Source organism: Vipera berus, assembly GCF_964194415.1.
Source record: "Vipera berus genome assembly, chromosome: 6".
NCBI classification, from domain to species: domain Eukaryota; kingdom Metazoa; phylum Chordata; class Lepidosauria; order Squamata; family Viperidae; genus Vipera; species Vipera berus.
In genome coordinates, this window is record NC_138208.1 from 41,703,299 (window position 1) to 41,728,371 (window position 25,073).

A 25,073-nucleotide genomic window follows, 5' to 3' on the forward strand; every position below is an offset into this window, starting at 1 on the left:
CTGACGGCCAGCTTAATGAAATGAATACAATTTTGTGAACAATAAGTAATGCATCCTTCCTGTTGGTTTTCTTTAGCACTTTTTCACCAAGCAGAAGACTTGTGTGCTGAATATATATATATCCTAAAATATACTGGTGGAAAAGCAATAGTATAATCATAATTTGCAAACTGGAAATTTTCATTTAATTTTCACAATAAAGTATGGTACTGAATTTAGATTGTTCTTAACTGGGAACTTTCTTCATTTGATTTCATATCATCCCTGGCAAATTGCTATGCTTTTACCAATCAGATATAAATCTCACAGAAACACCACCAATATAAAGAGCCAAGATGAGTTTTTCTGTTTATTTTTTTTTTTACAATTTCATTTTAAAGCTTCATTGTGCATACATGTTTCTGATTTTTCAGCTTTCTTCTTAATTACATTACACTGAATTTTTTTCAAAACATCTTTGTTCTTAAATTACAAAAAGTTTGACATTTCACAGTCACAATGTTAATTACATTAATCTAAATCATTTTATCCATCAAATTCTTTTCATCATTTAGAATGCTGAGCCTAGATTCCATAAATACAACACTGTACCACTAAAATAATGGGCAACTGTTGAATTAAAATGAAATACAATGGAACAAATAAAGCAAAGATTGGAAGGGAAAAGGTTCTTTCAAGTAACATACAGGTGTAATTTGGTAGAATGATTGTAGAGGTATTGGCCACTGTCTACATCTCTTTAAAAGAAAATAAATTGAGAACGTGCATGTACAAAGGACAAAAGTACTAAAATGGACTTGTAGGGTTGTAGTGCTTCATTATTAAAAAACAAGAATCAAACCTCAGAAAAAATACATACAATGACTATTTTACTTTCAGCACTTTGACAATTCTTGATACAAAACCATTTCAATATTGCTTGAAGTCCAAGATCCTGTGCTGCTAGTTTTAGGTTGTAATTAAGATAAATCCTTTTCATGGGCACTAGTGAATAATGAAACAAGACCTTAGATAATTTGAATTGGAATATTTCATTAAAAATTACAATTGTTAGCTACAATTGGAAATAAGATATTAGAAGAATCACCCCAAAATACTGCTTAATTCAGTATAAAAGAAAGTTTTGACTACTCAGTTGTCAAACCTAAACTTAATACATCTCTTGGAATTTTGAAAGATACACGTTGAGTTAGTACCAGGCAAAGAACATTATGAATAATTTAAATTGCTCTATTATTATGTATTATATATTTTAGCTGAATTTATATTTTCCTAGAAATGTTTTCAGTTAGACTTTAACTGAGACAGTCATTATTAAAAAAAACATGTTTCCTCAGTTGGGGGTGAGTAGAAGAGTGAGGTTGTGTATTTGGTTTTGTTTAACAACACTTCTTCAAGATTTTTAATATATAATAATGAAGTTATAATTTTGTTAATTTTCAATATTTTGGTGTATAGCATTATTTTTAAGGTTGTCTTCCTTAACAAGGGTATTAAACTGTTAATTGGTTTTAATGTCAATCATTAATGTCAATCACCCAACCCTGATGGGATGGGTTGGGGTTTTTTTTATTACTTTTAATGTGTTTTAACTTATTGTAAGAGCTGTGGGCATTTGTTTAATCTCTTTTAATTTTTGTATTTTGTCTTTTAACATGTATTGCCCTGTTCACCACCCTGAGTCCTTCGGGAGAAGGGCGGTATATAAATAAAATTAATAAAATTAATAAATAAATAAATAAACTTGTCTTGCTCCATATGTTCTGGACAATTCTTCCAAAGCCCCAAATGATCAAAGCCCAAAGTAATCCAAATACTAATTTAGAAAATATAGTCTAGTATATCTAGAGAAACCTGCTTTAAAAATGGTAAATTCTACAATATTGGAGTATTATTTTACATGCTTTCATCTATTAGTAATGTTATGTATGTATAAGCTAGGTTTTGCTAGCACAGTGGAACTTTCTCTTCTCAAATAGAAAAGAGAGATACCATTTGTTATCTCTCTGTTGAGCTTGGCAAGACTTCATTTGCAGTCTAATACAGGGCTTTTCAATCTTTTCACCCATTGTACCACTTTTAGGATAAGGCACTCTCCGAGTACCACCAGTCGCCCAGCAAGGTGTCAAAAACGTGACCAAAAAAAAAAGGAAAAAAATAATAAAGTACAGGTAGTCCTCGACTTACATTTCACTTAGTGACTGTTCGAAGTTACGATGGCACTGAAAAAAGTGACTTATGACCATTTTTCACACTTATGACTGTTGCAGCATCCCCAGGGTCATGTGATTTACATTCGGATGCTTGGCAACTGATTCATACTTATGATGGTCAGTGTCCCAGAGTCATGTGATCACCTTCTGCAACTTTTTGACAAGCGAAGTAAATGGCTGGGGGGGGGCAGCTCATCACTCAGGTTGCAGGGTGCCTGTGTGGGAGGAATCCATGGGTCTCTGGTGGAGGGGGGTGGGACTGGGGTGGGTGCCCTCCCTCTCTCCCATTGTCCCTTCCTTCTTTCCTTCCTTTCTTACCTCCTTCTTTGTCCCTTCCTTCCTTCCCTCCCATCTCCCCTTCCCTCCTCCCTCCCTTCCTTCTCTGGGAGCTTGAAGTTACTATGTGAGGCCAGTAAATACTTGCAGCAAGGAAAGCAATTGGGACAACGCAGCAGAGGGAATTGGCGTTTCTCTGCATGCACTAATCAGCGCGTGCGGAGAAACGCCGGATCCCGAGTCTTCGTCCCAACTGCTTGCCTTGCTGCAAGGAAAGCAGTTGGGACGGCGCAGCAAAGGGAATTGGTGTTTCTCCGCGCATGCTGATCAACAGAAAGCAAGCTGAAACAAAGAGAGGGAGACTGTCAGGAGCGCGAGATCACCGATCTCATGCTCCTGCAATCTCTCCTGCTCGGTTGCAGCTTGCTTTCTGTTGCAGAAAGCAAACTGAAACAAAGAGAGGGAGACTGTCAGGAGTGTGAGATCAGTGCGGGCTGAGAAATGCCGATCTCGTGCTCCTGGCAATCTCCCTCGATTTCCACTTGTGAAGGTCGGGGCCGGCCTTACGGAGTCGCCAGAGATCCCATGGGCCCAGGAGGACGCATACACAGGGCCACTGATCAGCTGACGACTCTGTACCACCGGCCCTGACCTCTGCCAATGGGCTCCAGTCGGCAGAGGTCAGGGCCAGCTGTACAGAGTCACCAACAGTGGAGGGGGGAGGGAGTCAGGCGGGCACATTTTTCCCTCCACATTTTGATGGCTTTGCCTACCTTGGCGCAGATCAGAAAAAAATGTGGGCCTTGATTCCCACCGGCTGCTGTGGGATGACTCCTGGGGACTCAATGCTGCTTTGCTTTCCCCTCCATAAAGAACATCGGGAAGGAGAGGGAGGAGGAAAAGAACACCTACCTGCCAAGGATGTCTCTGTGCCCTTCAGGCTCAGGCTTGCTTCTGGGGGAAGGTTGCTGACAATGAGTCCAAGGGGAGGGCGGGGGTCTCACTCTGCGCCTGCGCTCTTCACCTGCAGGCAAGCAGCATGTTTTCTGGCAGCAAGTAAGCTGGTAAGGAGCGGGGGGGAGGCGGTGGGTGGAGGAAGGCAACGCCATGTACCACCATCCAGGTGCTCGCGTACCACCAGTGGTACACGTACCACTGGTTGAAAAGCCCTGGTCTAATAACATAAAGGCATGAGATCCACTCCAACTATCATATGCAGAAACTGCAGGAATTGATATAATTCCTTCAATCGTGCATTGTTCTAGAAGACCAAATACTTTGCAAACATTTATAAATATAGTGAGGGGACAAAATATTCAATCCCCTGCTGATTTTGTACATTTGCCCATTGACAAAAAATGATCAATATAATTTTAATGATAGGTTCATTTTAACAGTGAGAGACAGAATAACAACAACAAAATCCAGAAAAATGCATTTCAAAAAAGTTATAAATTGATTTGCATTTTAATGAGTGGAAATAAGTATTTTGCTCCTTTGCAAAACACAGCTTAGTACTTGGTGGCAAAACCATAGTTGTGAATCACAGAGGTCAGACATTTCTTGTACTTGGTCATCAGGTTTGTACACATCTCAGGAGGGATTTTGTCCCACTCCTCTTTGCAGATCCTCCCCAAGTGATGAAGGTTTTGAGGCTGGTATTTGGCAGTTCAAAGCTTCAGCTCCTTCCATAGATTTCTATGGGATGAAGGTCTGGAGACTGGCTAGGCCACTCCAGGACCTTAATGTGCTTCTTCTTGAGCCACTCCTTTGTTGCCTTGTGTTTTGGGTCATTGTCATGCTGGAATACCTATCCACAATGGCTGAGGGAATGAGGTCCTCACCTAGGATTTGACGGTACATGGCCCTGTCCATCGTCCCTTTGATGCGGTGAAGTTGTCCTGTCCCCTCAGCAGAAAAAAACCCCAAAGCATAATGTGTCTTCCACCTCCATGTTTGACGGTGGGGATGGTGTTCTTGGGGTCACAGGCAGCATTCCTCCTTCTCTAAACACGACGAATTGAGTTGATGCCAAAGAACAAAATTTTGGTCTCATCTGACCACAACACTTTCATCCAGTTCTCTGCATCATTCAGATGTTCATTGGCAAACTTCAGACAGGCCTATACATGTGCTTTCTTGAACAGGGGGACCTTGCAGGTGCTGCAGGATTTCACTCTTTCATGTAGTTCTGGGCTGATTCCTCACCATTCTCATGATCACTGAAACTTCACAAGATGAGATCTTGCATGGAGCCCCAGACTGAGGGAGATTGAGTTATTTTGTGTTTGTTTCATTTGCGAATAATCACACTAACTGTTGTCACCTTCTCACCAAGCTGCTTGGCGATAGTCTTGTAGCCCATTCCAGCTTTGTGTAGGTCTACAATCTTGTCCCTGACATCCTTGGACAGCTCTTTGGTCTTGGCCATGGTGGAAAGTTTGGAATCTGATTGATTGCTTGCTTCTGTGGACAGGTGTCTTTTATACAGGTAACAAGTTGAGATTAGGAGCACTCCCTTTAAATGACTGCTCCTAATCTCAGCTTGTTACCTGTATAAAAGACAACTGGGAGCCAGAAATCTTGCTGATTGATAGGGGATAAAATCCTTATTTCATTCATTAAAATGCAATCCAATTTATAGCTTTTTTGAAATTCATTTTTCTGGATTTTTTGTTGTTATTCTGTCTCTCACTGTTAAAATAAACCTACCATTAAAATTATAGACTGATCATTTCTTTGTCAGTGGGCAAACGTACAAAATTAGCATGGGATCAAATATTTTTTCCCCTCACTGTAGCTGCTACTTAAGTTCATCTGGATATTCAAAGACATATATAAAAAAGACTTCTTTGTGGGAGGGGCAGAGAATCATTGTTGACTCAAAAGCAATCTTTTGAACAAGATCAAAAATTTGAAGAAGCTCTGCAGCAATAGAGATGGAGGGAAACGTGTCAGCTTAAATTTCTGAATTTAGTTAGGGAGTCAATGTTACTTCGTTTGCTTAGATTGACATGACTACATTTTTTAAAATTTTCCTGACTAGGACTTTCAGTATTTCCAGGAAGTATTTGGTAGCCTTTACAGTGTTATTAAGACAAATCTATTACAAATATATTTATAATTGGCTTCCATATATTATTTTGATATGTCATTGCTACTGCTACTGGAAAAACAAGGCAGTCAATTCTAAAACTACTTTTGAAGATATTATTAATGGATATATTACTGTGGGGATAGACTGACAAAAGCAATATAGCACTGTCATGATGCAAACCATATCCCTTTTATATATATGGCATAAGATCACATCTACATCCAAAAGATGCACAATGGCAGGATGTTGCTTTCATAACTGATGAAAAACAAGAAGCTTCTGCAGATACTCATGTTTTTCTTTATGCAAATTAAGTAGCAATCACAAAAAACTAATGTAAAATCACAACATTGGAATTAAATCTGTGTTGTCTAGTATTAGATTACTATAAAACCAGCAATTACAGAAAAAAGTAACTGCACAGATAATGTATTAGTGGCAAATGCATACAATTCCTGCTATTGACTATTTTGACCCATTTTTATGCCGAGGGGTCTAATAGGACTGTAATAAAATACAACGTGTCCATGTGATAGAGCAGTGATCCCAAACTTTCCAGCTCCAGGGACCAGCAGCAGCAGTGGCAGCAAGGGGGAGGGGATAGTTTTGCGCACATAACCTAGTTCTGGTGCATGCACAAATGAAACTTTGCACTCTCGCCTGCCACTTGCATGGCCCAGTTCCCAATGAGCCACGGACCAGTACTGGTCCACAGGCCGGGGGTTGGGGACCTCTGTGGTAGAGCAACATAAAAATTAAACCTGTACTTTTAATTACCTAGTGGGGTGATTTGTATCTAAAGAGAGCTTTAGTGGTGGAAGTGAGGAATATATTAAAAGCAAAATGAAGACAAATAAGACAACAGCAAATTTTTTCCATACACATGCTACATTAGAAAGTGATGAACTAGTGACAGTATTTTACCCAGAAAACACTGATTTCATATGTGCATAAAATAAAACTGAACATCAACAATGACCCACAATTAAGAATTACCTGAGCTGAAAAGTACATACTGTGAATGCAGAAATACATTCTGCGTAATATCCACTTCCAGATTTCTTTACACAATTGAAGACTATGTACCATGAAACATTGTTTGTAAGTTTCATGAAGCCTGCTGTAAAATACATTATTGCATACATATTTAGAAATGCCATAGATTATCTTTTGAACTGTTCAGTTATAGATTAAAACTTATTTACAGTAGCACTACCCTACTGAGAGAAATGTTTGTATTGATGCAAAGACAGTATATGATATGCCTGCCCCACAAAATATATCAACTTAATATTATGAAGAGGGGAAAATGTTAAAGAAAAAAGACATGAAAACGTTTAGAACCATTTCCTTGTTATGCTGAAAATTTCTTTTTTGGAAAATATTTAAAATATTTGAGATCTCTCAAAGGTTAATCTCTTATTTTCCAACTATATCATTTATTTTTTAAATGATACAAAGTATGTTACTAGATTTCTCGACTGAGAAGATAATACCTGAGGAATCCAACTCAAGCATCGTATTCCAGAAGAGATGGCTTGTATTATGTATGTATGTATAATTATGAATACTTTGCTTGTGTAAGTTTCTTACTGGAATATTTGTTCCTATTTTGATATTTCATTAATATTGACAATTACAAATAAACTAATGAAGCTTGTTCTTCAGACATGGATTTATAATTTACATTTTTACCTACTGCATCCTGGCAATGGAATATAATAGGAGCAATAAAAGAAATTAGTGTTCAAAGAGTACAGTAGGAAAATGGGAGAAGCTTATTGTTCTAAAGGAATGTTCTAATACTACCATTAAACAGCTAAAGAAAAAACAAGACACACATTTATCCAGTACATCCAAATCAACAGAATTTTTAAGAAAATTCTTTCAATAGAAATACAGTACCCTACTGAAAGAGGAGGCCAAAGTATCTAATGCATGAAAAATCTGATAACAAATAAATATTAAGTAAAAATAATCTCCCAGTCTGCTACATCATAGCTACACACTTGGCAAAAAGATACACAAAAATAGACTTACCACCCAATGTTTCCCTATTGTCTTAGGCAATTTTATTGACAGGTGCTAAGACTGAAACCAGAAAAAAAGCTAATTTCACCACCCAAGCACACAGAAAGATCTATACATTTTCATTTCAATGAAGATAAAAAAGCTTGAATTCATATGCATCAGCAAAACTCCAAAACCTCTCCATTGAAACATCGCTACCTTCAGCAAACAATACCTAAATAGATATCAGGTTTTGTAATTTTAATAATTATAAATTAAATGTCTTCTAAATTAAGTCAGCTAGCACAGAAATTGGGAAAAGAAAAGCTGCCTATCCAGTTTCAATTATGGTCTTCCCAATTCACCTCTTATTTAGCATTCTAGGCTACATTAAACTGGGAAAAATAAATTCAGTTAGATCACAACAGTGTCCTCACCAGGAGGGACATTAAAAAGAAAGCACTAAATATACTAGCAGCATTGAAGTTCTGGTCCTGATATGTACCGATAATATAAGCTTAGGGAAGCTGAGCTTATGTACAAATTAGCCCTAGATTTCAGGTACAAAGAGTTCAGGTTACTCGAGCTTAAAAGAATGTTTGAACCATTACTCTCATTTATCAGAGGAATGTCTTTTCCAAAGGAGCTTGTTAATAATCAAACATTTCCTGTTACTAGCACTGATACTGCTTTTACAAGAGTTTATTTCCATGTATTAAAGGAATGACGTAGACCGAAATGTCATCTCCTGAGCCCAATCGGTCATTGGATATCCTCCAGCCTCTGTCCTTCAGCACTCCCCTAGCTCGCATTACCAAATCCTGAGCTGCTAGTGTGTACCTGTGGGCAAAGAAGGAAAAGCCAATATTGAAAACTGCTTTTAAAAAGGTATTATTTGATAGATGGACCATATTAATCACCATAAATATGCTTTATCGTTCAGATTTAGCTACCTCATTCACAGTCTTCAGACAATACCAAATGTTCTGAATATTTTGAAAAAAGCTATAAGCTCAACAGATAAGAACATAGTTTGCACACAATTTCCAATGTGGAAGGAAAAAGTGCTCCAATCTAAACACTGCAAAGCTATTACCCTTAGGATCTTGAGAAAGGTAGGGCAAGTCTGACTAGACACTAGGAAACGTAATTATGATCACATGAGGCAAAGCTGCAAACCTGAAGTCCTCAGATTAAACTAGAGAAGATACTGAAAGATCTGTTATTACATTTCCTGCTATATTGGAGGAATCCAAACTGAAGTAGGGCTTGAATGCTGCAAAAGAAGGAAATTAAATCTTTTCTTCATTTTGGAAAACAAACTGAAATAAAACATCAATCATAAGATGTGTAAGACATAAGATTTCATATAATACATGTATTATAAATGCAAGATATCTATTGTTTGTCTAATGTCTCTAAACTTTACTTTTTTTCCAAGAGGAGCAGGAAGAGACCATTTATCCTACATCATATAGCAGAAGACTGGCTATCCTTAGTAAGGTGGATAACTTGAAAGGCTGAGTAAATACAAACGTACTTTTCAAGTAGATAGTTATTTGAAGTCACAACTCCCAAAACATCTTAGGGAGATATTTACGCGAGCTAGATTCAAACAGCTTGACACAGTGGTCAGATATGGGAGATTTCATGCTATACCCTACAATGAGCGTCTCTGCATTTGCGGAACGGCAGAGGTAGAGGACCTGGCTCACATCCTATTTGACTGTTGCCTGTATAAGAGGATGAGAGACAGGTATCTTGGTCTGTATATCAAACGAATGACCCATTGGGATCCCCACATCAAAATAACTTACCTTATGTCTGGCCAGAACTTGAAAATAACATTTAACATAGCACAGTACTTAAACAAAATGGTTCGGTTGAGATCTGCATATGTGGGACTGATTGGGGTAGATTGCAAGGGTGACTCCAAAATATAATTTTATCATATTTTATCTATATCTTAAATTATTGTACACTATTACAATTTCATTTTAGATTGTATTTTATTACCATTTCATTTTAAATCGTATTTTATTCTAATTCCATTTTAAATTGTATTTTATCAAATTCCATTTTAAATTGCTTTTATCAAATTTTAGTAACAATTTGTTGCTGGAACTTTGCACTTTGATATGGCCCAAGGGCTAATCAATAAAGACTTATTATTTAATTAACTCTACACTGGTTGTAAAATAGGAATATAAAACCAATAGCCTTCCAGATATGGTAACCTATAAGTACAGGTAGTTCTCGACCTATGTCCACAATTGAGCCCAAAATTTCTGTTGCTAAACAAGACATTTGTTAAGTGAGTTGTCCCATTTTATGACCTTTCTTGCCCATTATTAAGTGAATCATAGTTGTCAAATTAGTAACACAGGTGTTAAGTGAATTTGGCTTCACCATTGACTTTACTTGTCAGAAGGATGCAAAAGATGATCACCTGGTGACCCTGCACTGTAATAATCATAAATGAGTCAGTTGCCAAGTGTCTGAATTTTAATCATGTGATGGGATGTTGCAATGGTCGTAAGTGTGAAAACAGTCACTTTTTTCAGTGCTGTTGTAATTTAAAACAGTCGCTAAGTGAATGGTTGTAAGTCAAGGACTATCTGTATACACATTTGTTTTCAGTACCAGAGCTGGATGGAACGAATAGCCTTTCTGGATAGAACTAACATAATTCCAAGTATTTTTCATTTTGCTCTTTTAATTTAGAAAAAAAGAATATTTTTGTTGTAAATTTTAAAAAATTAGAACTCAGAAATCTTGCCCTATCTCCTGCAAATCATCCTAAAGTCTAACAATAGATTGGGATCCAGCCTTAATCTAACATCTATAGTGTGATCATCCAGAAACTGATGATGACCCTTTCAATTTAGATTTTGGTATAAGGCAATATTGGATGAAGGTTGAGATATACAGATAAGGAGACAGAAGCTGAAGGGATATACAGTTGCAAGAAAAAGTATGTGAAACCTTTGGGATTACGTGGAGTTTTGCATGAATTGGCCATAAAATGCGCTCTAAATGTCATGTAAGTCACAACAATAGAAAAACATAGTCTGCTTAAAATAATACTACACAAACATTAGCTGTTGTCATGTTTTAATTGAACATAAGATGGAAACATTCACAGCGCAGGGTGGAAAAAGTATGTGAATCTTTGGACTTAATAACTGGTTGACCCTCCTTTGGCAGCAATAACCTCAACCAAACGTTTCCTGTAGTTGCAGATCAGACCTGCACAACGATCTGGAGTAATTTTGGACCACTCCTCTTCACAAAACTGTTTCAGTGTAGCAATATTCTTGGGATCTCTGGTGTGAATCGCTCTCTTAAGGTCATGCCACAGCATTTCAATCGGGTTGAGGTCAAGACTCTGACTGGGCCACTCCAGAAGCCGTATTCTGTTCTGTTGAAGCCATTGTTTTGTTGAATTACTTGTATGCTTTGGGTCATTGTCCTGTTACATCACCCATCCTCTGCGGAGCTTCAGCTGGCAGACAGATGGTCGTACGTTTTCCTGAAAAATGTCCTGATAAACTCTGGAATTCATTTTCCCATCAATGACAACAATCCGTCCAGGCCCTGAGGCAGCAAAGCAGCCCCAAACCATGATGTTCCCTCCGCCATGTTTTACAGTGGGGATGAGGTTTTGATGTTGGTGTGCTGTGCCTTTTTTTCTCCACACATAGTGTTGTGTGTTTTTCCCAAACAACTCAATTTTGGTTTCATCTGTCCACAGTATATTTTGCCAGTAGTGCTGTGGAACATCCAGGTGCTCTTTTGCAAACTTCCAACGTGCTGCAATATTGTTTTTGGACAGCAATGGCTTCCTCCGTGGTGTCCTCCCATGCACTCCATTCTTGTTTAATGTTTTCCTTATTGTAGATGTGTCAACAAAAATGTTAGCATGTGCCAGAGATTTCTGTAGGTCTTTAGCTGACACTCTAGGATTCTTCTTTACCTCATTAAACATTATGCGCTGTGCTCTTGCAGTCATTTTTACAGGACGCCCACGCCTAGGGACAGTAGCAACAGTGCTAAACTTTCTCCATTTGTAGACAGTCTGTCTTACCGTGGACACATGAACATCAAGGCTTTGGGAGATACTTTTGTAACCCTTTCCAGCTTAATGCAAGTCAACAATTCTTGATCGTAGGTCTTCTGAGAGCTCTTTTCTGCGAGGCATGGTTCACATCAGACAGTGCTTCTTGAGACCAGTAAACCCAAAACAGGTGTGTGTTTTTAAAGGGCAGGACGGCTGTCAGCAACACATCCAATATCATCACCCTCTTTGGAGTCAAGGTTGGCTCACTCCTGGCTCCAATTAGCTCTTGGAGAAGTCATTAGGCTAGGGGTTCACATACTTTTTCCACCCTGCACTGTGAATGTTTCCATCTTATGTTGTTGGGGGCAATAAGCTGACTTTGTAATAATGCCGCTTGGGGGGGGTGTATGAAAGCCCTAATAAGCAGGCATATACATAGAATGAAGGCTACTGCTAAGCTTGTAAGCCGCCCTGAGTCTTCGGAGAAGGGCGGGATATAAATGGAATTAAAAATAAAATAAAATAAATAAAATAAAATAAAACATGAAAACAGCTAATGTTTGTGTAGTATTATTTTAAGCAGACTGTGTTTTTCTATTGTTGTGACTTACATGATGTTTAGAGCACATTTTATGGCCAATTCATGCAAAACTCCACGTAATCCCAAAGGGTTCACATACTTTTTCTTGCAACTGTACAGTGATAATGATGAATGTGAAAATTAATTTCAACATTATAATTCTTTTGGGGCTATCAAATAAAAATATAGCAGAAGACAAAGGATAATTTACACGGGCCAAGAGGCACCTAATCTGCAATAAGAGCCACAGATATATATGCAAAAACATACTGATATATATAGCAGAGTATTCATCTGTTTCAGATATTGTGAGCTTTATTTCCCACAATTTCTACTCTTGCCCATACTAGTTGAAGCCAACAAGTTCAAAGCATCTGGAACAAACCAAGTTGCCTACTTGTAATCTAGAATAAGTATAACCAGCACAGTAGAACTAGAAAAGGCTTATAATCTTTCATCCTTTAAATATGGTTGCTTTAAGTGTAATGAAAATTAAGGAACATAAGATTCTCAATAGTTAAAAATATACAGATATTACAGAAGCAACAATACTAAAATTAAATAAGAGCAAGTAAATAGAAGTAAAAAAATCTTAGAAAATAGATAAAAGCATTTAAATAATGAAGACTGCTTTCTCTCTTGGCAATACATGAAGAAGAAGATGTTTCAAGTAATCTGAGGATTAATATTAATAAAAAAAATCTTCTCTAATGTAGTGAATTTGAGATGCAACTTTTAAAGCAACTTTACAAAATTGCTGAAGTAGCTTTCAAGCAGTCATCCCTAATGAAGTACCTAATTGGTATAGCACTTCAGAATATACATTTGCTTCCTCCTGAAATTTATTGATCATGGAACTACTGCAAAGATAACAGGGGGCACTTCGGGCCAGCAATCTGAACTGTTCATTTTTATTTACTCCCTTGAAAAAGTAACGCTTATTGCAAACAATAATAAGGGAAGAGCAGGAAGAAAAATGAGACACAGCTCTCATTTGAACTCTCCTTAAATCTACTCCTATAATGTCACTAAGAAGTGATAATACATGAGTGGATCTTAAAGACAATTTAAGAAAAATATTTACCAAAAGATGTGCTCAAATTTCAGAATGCTATTGTCAACGTTGTGACAATTAAGAAACTGCAACCATTTTATCTTTTGCTTTTACTGTGCTTTTTCTGCTGTTTGAGATATTTAGATGTAGAAGGGGGGATGAGGGGAATGCTCAAATGTTTTCAGTTAGCCATAACCATTGCAGATGTGTGTGAACTCAAGGTCAATGTTAGATAAAGTTTTGGGGGGTTGAGAACGTTTTGGAATAATGAATGTGATTTATGACAGTCTTTCTGAGGTGGGAATTACAACTTGTTACTTTGCATCTGGGGGAGGGAACTTCAGTCTTGGGTTCAACTATGTAAGTGCCAATACATTATTTCCTGAATAAAATGTTCTTTAAGGAAGAAATCTTTGCCTTGAAGTTCTTTTAATTGGTTTCATCTATCAGAACCATGACATTAACCGAAAATTGCCTTTTTCTTTAATTTTACAGGGTCCTGAGCTCCAGTCACCTAGCCAAAGCAGAAGGAAGGCTGACAAAGACTCAGGGAAGATCCCAAAATGGAGAAGAAGAACTTGTCACCAGCACAACAACAGCTACTACATCGGCGGATGGAGCGCAGGCCATTGCACTGACAGAGTATGGTTTCTGAGACTCCAGCAACAGGGAGCACATGTGGTTGTTGGAATGGACTCTGCCTAGCAGAGACTCATGGTGTTCAGAGATGGCCCAGCCGAAGAAGAGTTCTTCAATGGCTGCTGAAGTTGAATTTCCACTGATTGCCTCCCAGGAGTCGCGCTCTCCTGATCATAGAGAAGCTAAGTGGGTGGTGTTATTGGATGAGTCAGGTGAGTGGAAGTATCTGACAGCAATCCGAAGCCAGTCAGTCGAGTGTTTGAGGGAGATATTTGAAGGGCTAGACATGGGAATTAAGGAGCAGGACACCCACCCGTTGCTGACCAGTGAGCGAGATGACAGGTGATTCCGAGACCGTTCCCAGTCCAGGAGAAGCCCAGTCCCGTCGGAGGGGCCAGCCGCTTCCCCGCGACTGAAGCCACCAGCTTTAACCTCAAGCCCAGTGCAGAGGAGAAGCCCAGATCGTCGGCAGCAGCGTGCTAGCCCCAACTGTCGTTGGTATTTGCTGAGTCCTGACTGCCACCGGCGACATGAAACGTATTCTCAATTCTAGATTATACAAGAGGAAACTACAATATTTGGTGCAGTGGAAAGGCTACCCCTTATTAGAGGCTACTTGGATTAAATGTACTGATGTAAAAGCTGATAATTTATTTTTAAATTTTATGACAAACATCCAAACAGAGGGGAAATCCTCAACTTGTGGTGTTTTTTTTTTGATTTGCAGAATTCTCCTTTCTGTTAAGGAGGGCCAGATGTCAATGTTGTGACAACTAAGAAACTGCAACCATTTTACCTTTTGCTTTTACTGTGCTTTTTCTGCTGTTTGAGATGTTTAGATGTAGAAGGGAGGATGAGGGGAATGCTTGAGAGTTTTCAGTTAGCCATCACAATTGCAGATTGCAGATACTCCCATGTTACACCACTCCTGCGCGAGCTGCATTGGCTTCCGGTTGCCCTCTGGGTGCGTTTCAAGGTGCTGGTAATTACCTTTAAAGCCCTACATGGCTTAGGCCCAGGGTACTTACGAGACCACCTGCTGCCAATGTCAACCTCCCATCGCCCAGTTTGCTCCCACAGAGTCGGCCTTCTCAGGGTTCCATCGGCCAGGCAATGCCGGTGGGCAACCCCCAGGGGGAGAGCCTTCTCTGTGGGCGTGCTGACCCTCTGGAATAAACTGCCTCCGGAGCTGCGGATGGCCCCCGACTTTCGATCCTTCCGCCGTGACGTGAAGACATGGCTGTTCCAACAAGCAGGCCTGGACTGATCATGGTTTTTAAATTTGGTTTTTATCGGCTTAAATTGTCCTTTATTTCTCTGTTTTGTTTAATTCTTTTTTAATCTTTGTATTCTATGTTTTTTTTAATTTTTTATTGTTGTGAGCTGCCCTGAGTCCTTAGGGAGAAGGGTGGCATATAAATTTAATAAATAATAATAATAATTAATAATAATTAATAATAATAATAATAATAATAATAATAATAATAATAATAATGTGTGTGAACTCAAGGTCAATGTTAGATAAAGCTTTGGCGGGTTGAGAAGTTGGGAGGAGAGCCCCTGTTTTAGAATAATTGGTGAATGTGAGTTATGACAGTTTTTCTGGGGTGGGAATTACAACTTGTTACTTTGTATCTGGGGGAGGGAACTTCATTCTTGGGTAATACTGTATTCTAGGATTTCTGTCTGCTTGCATTTTTCAGAATATGACCATACAATCAGTCCATCATTCACTGCTATATGCAGGCATTCATATTTGTCTTTACAGCACAAAAAAAGTAACTGAATATCAGAGACAGAAATCAGATCAGCTTAAATGTGTTTTAAAATTGATCTTCTTCCCTACAGGGCACAGAACAGCTTTGGTTAGGTTATAAGCAATAGCTGAATTTCCTAAATCTGTACTTCATAAAAGTGCATCTCTTAATTATAAGCATGTGCAGACAGGAATAAATCTTTTATTTCGTTGTCTAACTTTTCAGAATTCAGAAATCAGAAAAATTTGCTTTGGTGCAAACTGAACTGCTCCTATCACATTTTTGTTTACAATCATTTTTTAAATTTGTATCTATTTGTATTCAGTTTAAAATTGTAGAACTAAAATTAGCCTCTTGTGAAATATAGTATGAAAACCTTGCTGAAAATGCTTTTTGTTCTATATGATAAGCTAATCATGTTATAACAAAATACCCTCAATGTTATCCTCAGGAAAAAGCAAGACAATTTCAAAGACAGCTTTACAGAAGAGAGGTTACATGCCTGTGTGGATCATCAGGGTCACAGTTTGGCAGAAAATTAGTGATGGCTTCCGCTACTTCTTCATTTAATAGTACATCCCATAGTCCATCGGTAGCTAAGATGAGGACATCATCTGGTCCATGCTCATATTGGAGAAGATCATAAACTCTTACCTGAAAAATAACCCATGGAAAGGAAAAAAAGAAAAGTTTTTAGGAAATGTCCATTATGTCTACCTGTTTCAGCATAACAATGATGCTTTATTCCATTATCAATAAATCAAAATTTGGGCATAAAATTCTCTTCCCAAGTTCTAAGGTGATTCCTCAGTCTGTTCCAATTTACTTTTCTCTGGATGTTTTGTAATCCAATCATTGTAATTTCAGCCTTTGACCAAGTTGACTTGAGGTGGGGGAAATAGTTCAAATCAAAAAGGGAAACACCAGGTTAAAAGGCTGTTCTTCGCTTTGAAAGAATTCAGGGATCAGAATCTGTAAAAAAAACAAACCTTCCACCTTAAAAATAAATTTATCAGGAGAACATTACAAAGTTTAGATTACACATACTCACATATTGAAAAAAATACAGTCTCATTTAAAATTATTCTCACATGCAGATTAAATACTTTCTTTTTCCATTGCCTGTTTTGTAAAACACTAGTTTCTAACTGCCTACATGTATTCCTTCATTGTCAAATCACGTGATTCCTTGATTTAAAAAAAATCACTGAATTATCAAGGATTTTAATTATTTCATCACTATTTTTAAAGAAGTGAAGTAACCTTATCACAACAGATAAGAGGAATTTACTATTTAGACCAGGATTTAGAATAACATGCACCTTGTCTGTAATATTACATTAACCTTGTAATTGACAGTTGATGGCTTGAGATATGTTTTGACAATGCAAGAAAAGAGCCATTCATGGTATTTTGTTCTATTCATGTTTGAAATCTAGGAGAGAGAAACAGAACTTCAACACTTTAAGAAGTTTGGTCTCAATACTTACTTTTTGTTTTCCTGTTAAATAACCCCAAAATAGAGTTTAAAAGAAGTGTCATTTTAAATTGATTTGCTGAAATGGGAGAATCAACCAAGAATTTAAACACCGATGAACTAAAGGTAAAAGTTTCCCTGTCAGTTGTATCTGACTCTAGGGCACACTGCTCAACTCTGTTTCTTGGCCGAGGGAGCTAGCGTTTTTGTCCTAAGACAACTTCCATGGTCATGTGGCCAGCATGGCTATATGCCAAAGGCGTATGGAATGCTGTTATCTTCCACCAAAGTGGTACCTATTAAACTACTCAACATACATATAATTATTCAATCCTCATTAAAAATATCAAAATGGTAGAACTATAGTCCAGAAGTTGGAAAGTTCACTAACACACATAACTCGTATCTTTTCTTCCTTCAAGCTTGCAGAATCTATTTACTTTCCTAGAACCCCAAGAGACACCATACTGAGGGCATATTTGCTTTAGCCTCTTTGTAACAGTATAGCACTAACATGCTGACAACTGCAAAATTGGTCAAGAACCCACATTTCAATGCAAATGTGTGTGTGTGTGTGTGTGTGTGTGTGTGTATGTATGTCTTGGCATACACCAAGACCTACTTACCTGTACCCGTGAAAATCTATGAGAATGAATATATATATATATATATATATATATATATATATATATATATATATATATATATATATATATATGCCAAGTTGAATATAAACATTTTTATATACATATAATAATATCAACATATAATGTTTTTAATCAGCTTATTTCCATTGTATTCATAAAAGTCATCTTATTGTATTCATAAAAGTCATCTTATTAAATCATTATGTCCTATTTTCAAGATTCTTATTGAAGCTTAGTTTCCCCTCAGTATTCAAACTACTCTTATCATAGTTTTCTCAAAATTCATTACCTTTAAATATCCAAACTTTTGTAGACCCTCTCAATGTTTTAACATTTCATATATTCTAAAAGTATTATACTACTTATACTACTACTTATACTCCTCTTGCTATAGGGCCCCTTTACAAGCTTTATCTATTCTTTTGGCTATATTCCAACAATATTTAATCCTATAATACACCATCTAATAATCTTTCTCTAGGGCCTCTCTATATCCAAACTTTATATATATATATTAACCATATTCAAACAAATGCTTAGTCATATAATATTCCATCTGATAAGTTGAATCACGTCTCTTGACTCCAACTTTGATCTTCTTTTGCCAAGTTGCTTTCCGATCAGTAAATTTGGCTTGCCAGGTTGTATTTTTGTAAGTGTTACAAATCAAGTAAGACAAATCAAGTAAGATATCAGGTTTTTGTCTCCCACATTTTGATGATTCTTCTGACAATTCTTTAATCCATTTTATTTGTTCTTCTTTTTTATCCTCAAATTTGTTTTGAAGTACTGGAGGATAAGCCATCTGTCTTCTTTATTATAGTAAGGTTTTGCAGATATATTTTTTTGTATTAAATTGTAGTTTTCTTCATTTGTAGCTTTTCTATTTAAGTCACTTTCAGTTAATTTATATTCTGTTGTCTGATTTGTTTGTTCATTCTTTGTTGTAATTTTCTGAGTGTCATTTAGTTGTAGGTTTATGTTAGAGATATGTTTGTTTATATTGTCAACTGATTTCTAATCTCATCATGGTTTGAAACAATTATCGTCTGAATCTGTCACAGCATTATGTATATTTTCTCCTGGAATGTATTTGTATCGTCTTGAGTCAATGTACCTGCAGATCTTTGAAGCTTCAAACTGGGTTCTTCAGGAAGAAGTCTTAGATATGGTTTTATATTACTTTTAGATAGGTATATAATATCCATTTTATCTCTCCCCAAGTAGTTTTCCACCGGTGTCATAATCTTTTTAATTAGTTTTATCAAGCCAGTCCATCTTAAAATCCAAACAGCCAAATCTTAATTGTTGGGCTTAATTAATTTAATTTATTTTAATTTTATATTATCTTTTATATTGTATTTTATGCTGCCCTGTAAACCACCCTGAGTCCTTCAGGAATAGGGCGGTATAGAAATCTAATTATAAATAAATAAATAAACTGCATTCTTAAATCTTAACCTAAGAACTGTTTGCAAAGAAAGAAAATTTTTGGCCTTTGGCTAATCTTCTCAAGGAGAAATTATTGGAAAACTTTTAGATGGTCAAATACTTTGAACTGATTCCTGACTGGCTGATAATTATAAGGCCCCTTGTCTTTATATAATGGTTTTATAATCCAGTACGTTTCCAATTGTCAAGGCACCATTGAAAACAATATTTTGTGGCAGTTTTCTTTTCAGGGGCCTACTGCTTCAGTGACTCCATCCAGCCACCTCATTCTCTGTCGTCCTCTTCTTCTATTGCCCTCAATCTTTCCCAGCATTAGGCTCTTCTCCAGTGAGTCCTTCCTTCTCATTAGGTGGCCAAAGTATTTGAGTTTCAACTTCAGGATCTGGCCTTCTAAAGAGCAGTCAGGGTTGATCTCCTCTAGGGCTGACCGGTTTGATCATCTTGCAGTCCAAGGGACTCGCAGGAGTCTTCTCCAGCACCATAGTTCAAAGGCCTCAATTCTTTGGCGCTCAGCCTTTCTTATGGTCCAACTTTCACAGCCATACATTGCAACTGGGAAGACCACAGCCTTGACTATACGCACTTTTGTTGACAAGGTGATATCTCTGCTTTTTAGTGTGCTGTCTAGATTTGCCATACTTTTCCTCCCCAGGAGCAAGCATCTTTTAATTTCTTGGCTGCAGTCCCCATCTGCAGTGATTTTGGAGCCCAGGAAAATAAAATCTGTCACTACCTCCATTTCTTCCCCATCTATTTGCCAGGAATTGAGAGGGCCAGATGCCATGATCTTGGTTTTCTTAATGTTTAGTTTCAACCCAAGTTTTGCACTCTCCTTCTTCACTCGCAACAAGAGGCACTTTAGTTCCTCTTCACTTTCTGCTATTAGAGTGGTATCATCTGCATATCTTAGGTTGTTGATGTTTCTTCCGGCAATCTTAATTCCAACTTTTGATTCATCTAGCCCTGCCTTTCTCATGATGTGCTCTGCATATAAGTTAAATAGGCAAGGCGACAGTATACAGCCTTGCCGGACTCCTTTCCCAATTTTGAACCAATCAGTGGTTCCGTGTCCAGTTCTCACTGTTGCTTCTTGGCCCGCATATAGGTTTCTCAAGAGACAAATAAGATGGTCTGGTATGCCCATCTCTTTAAGGACTTGCCACAGTTTGTTATGATCCACACAATCAAAGGCTTTAGCATAGTCAATGAAGCAGAAGTAGATGTTTTTCTGGAACTCTCTAGCTTTCTCCATGATCCAGCGTATGTTACCCTATGGTCAGTACCAAAAGACGGGAGGTTGAGACTCCCTAATTAGTTTAAAAAGTAGTGTGGATTCCAGCTTGATGTCAAGTTTCCGACGTATGAGCTTTTCAAGTGACTCTGAGGCATTGTTTACCTTTAAAGTCCTTTATTAGCCTAATACACCAGCAAATGCTTGCTCGAAGGAAGCTGGAATCTGAAATCTCCGCCCTTTGCACAATATATTAAAACACAATTCTCCACCTTTCTAATTTTGTCATTAATCATATTCTCCAATTAATTTAAAGAATCAGTTTCCCTTCCGTTAGAAAACCACCAAGGTCTTATCTTCTCTAGTTAGAGATGGCCTTGAAAGGTGCAATCCTACTTGTCCCCCCTCCCAACCTTAAACTAAATCTCTTGTCAAACAATAACATTCGATGTTAGCAGCGTTGACAACTGAACTGTAATTTTGAATGACTGATAAATTGACTTTTGAATTACAACATTGATGAAAGATTATTTGAAGGGGCGAGATAACATAGATATCACATATGTATCAGAAAAAAGCTATGCTGTCTATGACTAGCCTTCTATATGTATAATACATGTACAGTATGTCAGAGCCTTTCAAGGCATTTACCTCTACTTTTTTTTAAAGGGTTTTCAAAATGACTTCATATCTATTTAGTTACACATATGTCCTCTTTTTCAATTGGAAAGGCTCATAGAAGTTTTCAGATAAAATCAACACTAATATCATAAAGTATTTTTTAAAAAAGAGATTATGCCTGCAGATTTACAATAAAAAAGATTTGACATGCCTACTTGCTCTAATAGTTTTAAGTTAGAAAATTTATATAAATCTCATTAAATACTTGGTTTGATCATTTCTTCCTCAAGTAATGATATTTCTTAAGTATTTTTCACTTTAAATCTTTTACATGCACAAATAATAATACAAAGGAAGCTTATACATGTTTCACTGGTTTTTAAGGAAAATATTGGTTTAATTCATGTTCCCCCATAATAGATATATGAATGTTCTACCTCTGGTGATGAAGATAAAAACGGTTTGATGTAGATGTTCGAGTCATGCACTTTCAGGTCATGATCTCCAAGTCCTCTTGTAACCCCAATAGTTGCCATGACACGGGCCTAGGAAGAGATGAAAACCATAAAAGTATGGGAATACCAGAGAAGACTAGGGAAAAGATTCCTGAGGAGGAAAAAAAACCAAAACATAATAAAATGATACAATTAGATATTATTGAATGGCTACCAATTTAAATGATTCCAAAGGTGCTATTTGTCCTAAGTGCCGTATGCTATCAATTGACACTACTAGCATACCTTAAATATTTACAGCTGGAGAAAGTTATTGTCTTCCTATCTGACTTATGATAGGAGCGGTATATAAATTAAAATAAAATAAAATAAAATAAAATAAAATAAAATAAAATAAAATAAAATAAAATAAAATAAAATAAAATAAAATAAATAAAATAAATAAAATAAATAAAATAAAATAAAATAAAATAAATAAAATAAAATAAAATAATAAAATAAATAAAATAAAATGAAATAATAAAATAAAATAAAATAAAATAAAATAAAATAAAATAAAATAAAATAAAAATTTACACAAATATGAGCTGTCACCAGTGTGACTACTGCCTGACACAGGAAATAAAGATTTGTCCCATGTTTGGGGCCTAGCAAAGTAATCTAAAAAATAGTTAACAAGCATTTGACATATATATATATATATATATATATATATATATGTATATGTATATGTATATGTATATGTATATGTATATGTATATGTATATGTATATGTATATGTATATGTATATGTATATGTATATGTATATGTATATGTATATATTTGTTTTCGTAGATTTTCACGGGTATAGGTATGTAGGTCTTGGCGTATTTGGGTTGAGGGTGTCTTGGCGACGTTTCGACGAGGTCCCACTCGTCATCTTCAGGCTGGTGTCTTCGGTTTTGTGATTGTGCAAGCGAAGCGTGATCGGAGCTGCCATCTCTCTATAAATACTGGTGGGGATGTGTGGGGTGCTGGCTTTGTTGCTTTAAGCGGATTGGCTGGCTGTGATGTTACATCATGATTGATTGATGGGGTTATTGTTAGGGGATTAGTTGGCTGATTTGTAGCATCCTGTGTGGCTGAGGTGCTGGCTGTGTGCTCGTTAGTCCTTTGTGTTGTAACGACCTGGGTAATGGGCTGTGTGATGACATCCTGAGCTCTATTGTAGTGATTTCCTGAGTTCTGTGTTGAAATATCCTGGGTGGTTTGCTGTGTTGTGATATCCCGGGTTTTAGCATTGTAACCTCCTGAATTCTTTGATGTAATGTCCCGAGCAGAGGGCTGTGGTGTAACACAGAACTCAGGAAATCACTACAATAGAGCTCAGGATGTCATCACACAGCCCATTACCCAGCATGCTACAAATCAGCCAACACACACACACACACACACACACACACACACACATATACACATAAATACATATATACATATACATACATATATACATATATACATATACATACATATACATATACATATATATAAACTAACAGTTGTTATGACACAAATTAAGTCTAGATGAATTTTGCTTTGAAGAGCTACAGTGAGGGAAAAAGTATTTGTTCCCCTGCTGATTTTGACAAAGAAATACAATAAAATATAGAACAGAATAATAACTTTATTGTCACTTTGGATGTACACTAATGGGCATACATTAAAATGAAATTTCGTTGCATACAGCTCTCAAAGGGTCTATAATTTTAATGATAGGTTTATTTTAAAAGTAAGAGACAGAATAACAACAAAGCAATAAAAAGACACATTTCAAAAAAGTTATAAATTGATTTGCATTTTAATGAGTGAAATAAGTATTTGATCCCTTTTCAAAACATGAATTAGTACTTGTGGCAAAACCTTTGTTGGCAATCACAGGTGTTTCTTGTAGTTGGCCACCAGGTTTGCTCACATCTCAGGGGGGATTTTATCCCACTCCTTTTTGTAGATCCTCCCCAAATAATTAAGGTTTTGAGGCTGATGTTTGGCAACTCAAACCTTCAGCTCCCTCCACCAATACCCATCCACAACCCATTTATAATGCCCTGGCTGAGGGAAGGAAGTTCTCACCCAAGATTTGATGGTACATGCCCCTGTCCATTGTCTCTTTGATGCAGTGAAGTTGTCCTGTCCCCTTAGCAGAAAAACACGCAAAAGCATAATGTTTCAACCTCCATGTTTGATGGTGGGGATGGTTTTCTTGGGGTCATAGGCAGCAATCCTCTTCCTCCTAACATAATGAGTTGAGTTGATGCCAAAGAGATCAATTTTGGTCTCATCTGACCACAATACTTTCACCTAGTTGTCCCCTGAATCATTTAGATGTTCATTGGCAAACTTCAGACGGGCCTGTACATGTGCTATCTTGAGCAGGGGGACCTTGCGGGCGTTGCAGGATTTCAGTCCTTCACAGCATGTTATCAATTGTTTTCTTGGTGACTATGGTCCCAGCTGCCTTGAGATCATTGACAAGATTCTCCTGTGTAGTTCTGGGCTGATTCCTCATGGTTCTCATGATCATTGAAACTCCATGAGGTGAGATCTTGCATGTATCAACTCTACAATGAGCATGGCTGCAGCCATTTTTTCTTCTCTTTCTAGGATGCCACATAGAATAGAGGAGGGGGGTTGCCCAGGTGCTTCATTAGTCAAAATTGTTAGGCATATGGTGTTAGCCTACAATGTTGGGTTGAAAATATATTAACCATAATGCTATGTCTTTAAGAAGTTAATTGGCCAATGGGTGTGTAAGTGTTCTCATGGCCATAAGAGGAAGCTAGGAATGTAGCTTCTCTCTCTCTCTGAATTCACTGATCTCTACTATTACTGTTTTTGCTCTGCTGTTGGTTTACTACTGTTGTAAGCCTGAACTGTGTATTGACCTCTGGACCGGTAAGAAGACTTTGTAGTTTGGATTACTCTTTGGACTGTTGCTATTGTTTATGACCTGGACTGTTTATTTTTGATTGTGCATTTTTGTTTTTACACCACCTAAAAGTAAACTACTTTTTGCTTTTACAACTCAGTGTACTCCTGTGTGTGACTCTTACTGCTCTCAGTACCCTTCCTTGTCTGTGCAACTCTTTGGTAGCACAAGGAGACCTCTGCACAACAAATTCATTAACAAAAATAATCTTCTGTCCCATGGGAACCAAGGTCATCTGCTGCTCCCGAGGCTAGGAACTGGGCATTGTATAAAAAGCCTGCCAAATAAGTATATTGGGGAAGGTAGTTGCTTGCATAGTTTTGTGGTGAGACCTTTAACATTGTAATTGGGCAATTGTTACCTGTGTATTCAGCCTTGGTTTCACTTTTGACCGTGCAGATACTTTGTAACTAATAAACATGTTCTTTGATGAACTTTCAAGCCTCAGAGTTCTGCTTTATTCATCTCTGTCTGTCAGAACTATGATAGCATGGAGCCCCAGACCGAGGGAGATTTACAGTTATTTTGTGTTTCTTCT

The 25,073-nt window shown here is 37.2% G+C and overlaps 1 protein-coding gene across 1 annotated transcript in view; it reads right to left on the bottom strand.

Moving 5' to 3' along the window:
- Window positions 1–963: 963 nt before the first annotated feature.
- The window catches only part of PPM1H (protein phosphatase, Mg2+/Mn2+ dependent 1H), a 114,512-nt gene continuing 90,402 nt past the window's right edge, over window positions 964–25,073 (bottom strand). Inside the window, exons 8-11 of the mRNA XM_081330952.1 lie at window positions 21,552–21,659; window positions 16,189–16,340; window positions 3,402–8,436; window positions 964–984 (exon numbers count right to left, since the gene is read on the bottom strand). Of these exons, the coding sequence (XP_081187078.1) occupies window positions 8,289–8,436; window positions 16,189–16,340; window positions 21,552–21,659 (408 nt within the window). The 3' untranslated portion in view covers window positions 964–984; window positions 3,402–8,288. The remainder of the gene's footprint in view (window positions 985–3,401; window positions 8,437–16,188; window positions 16,341–21,551; window positions 21,660–25,073) is intronic.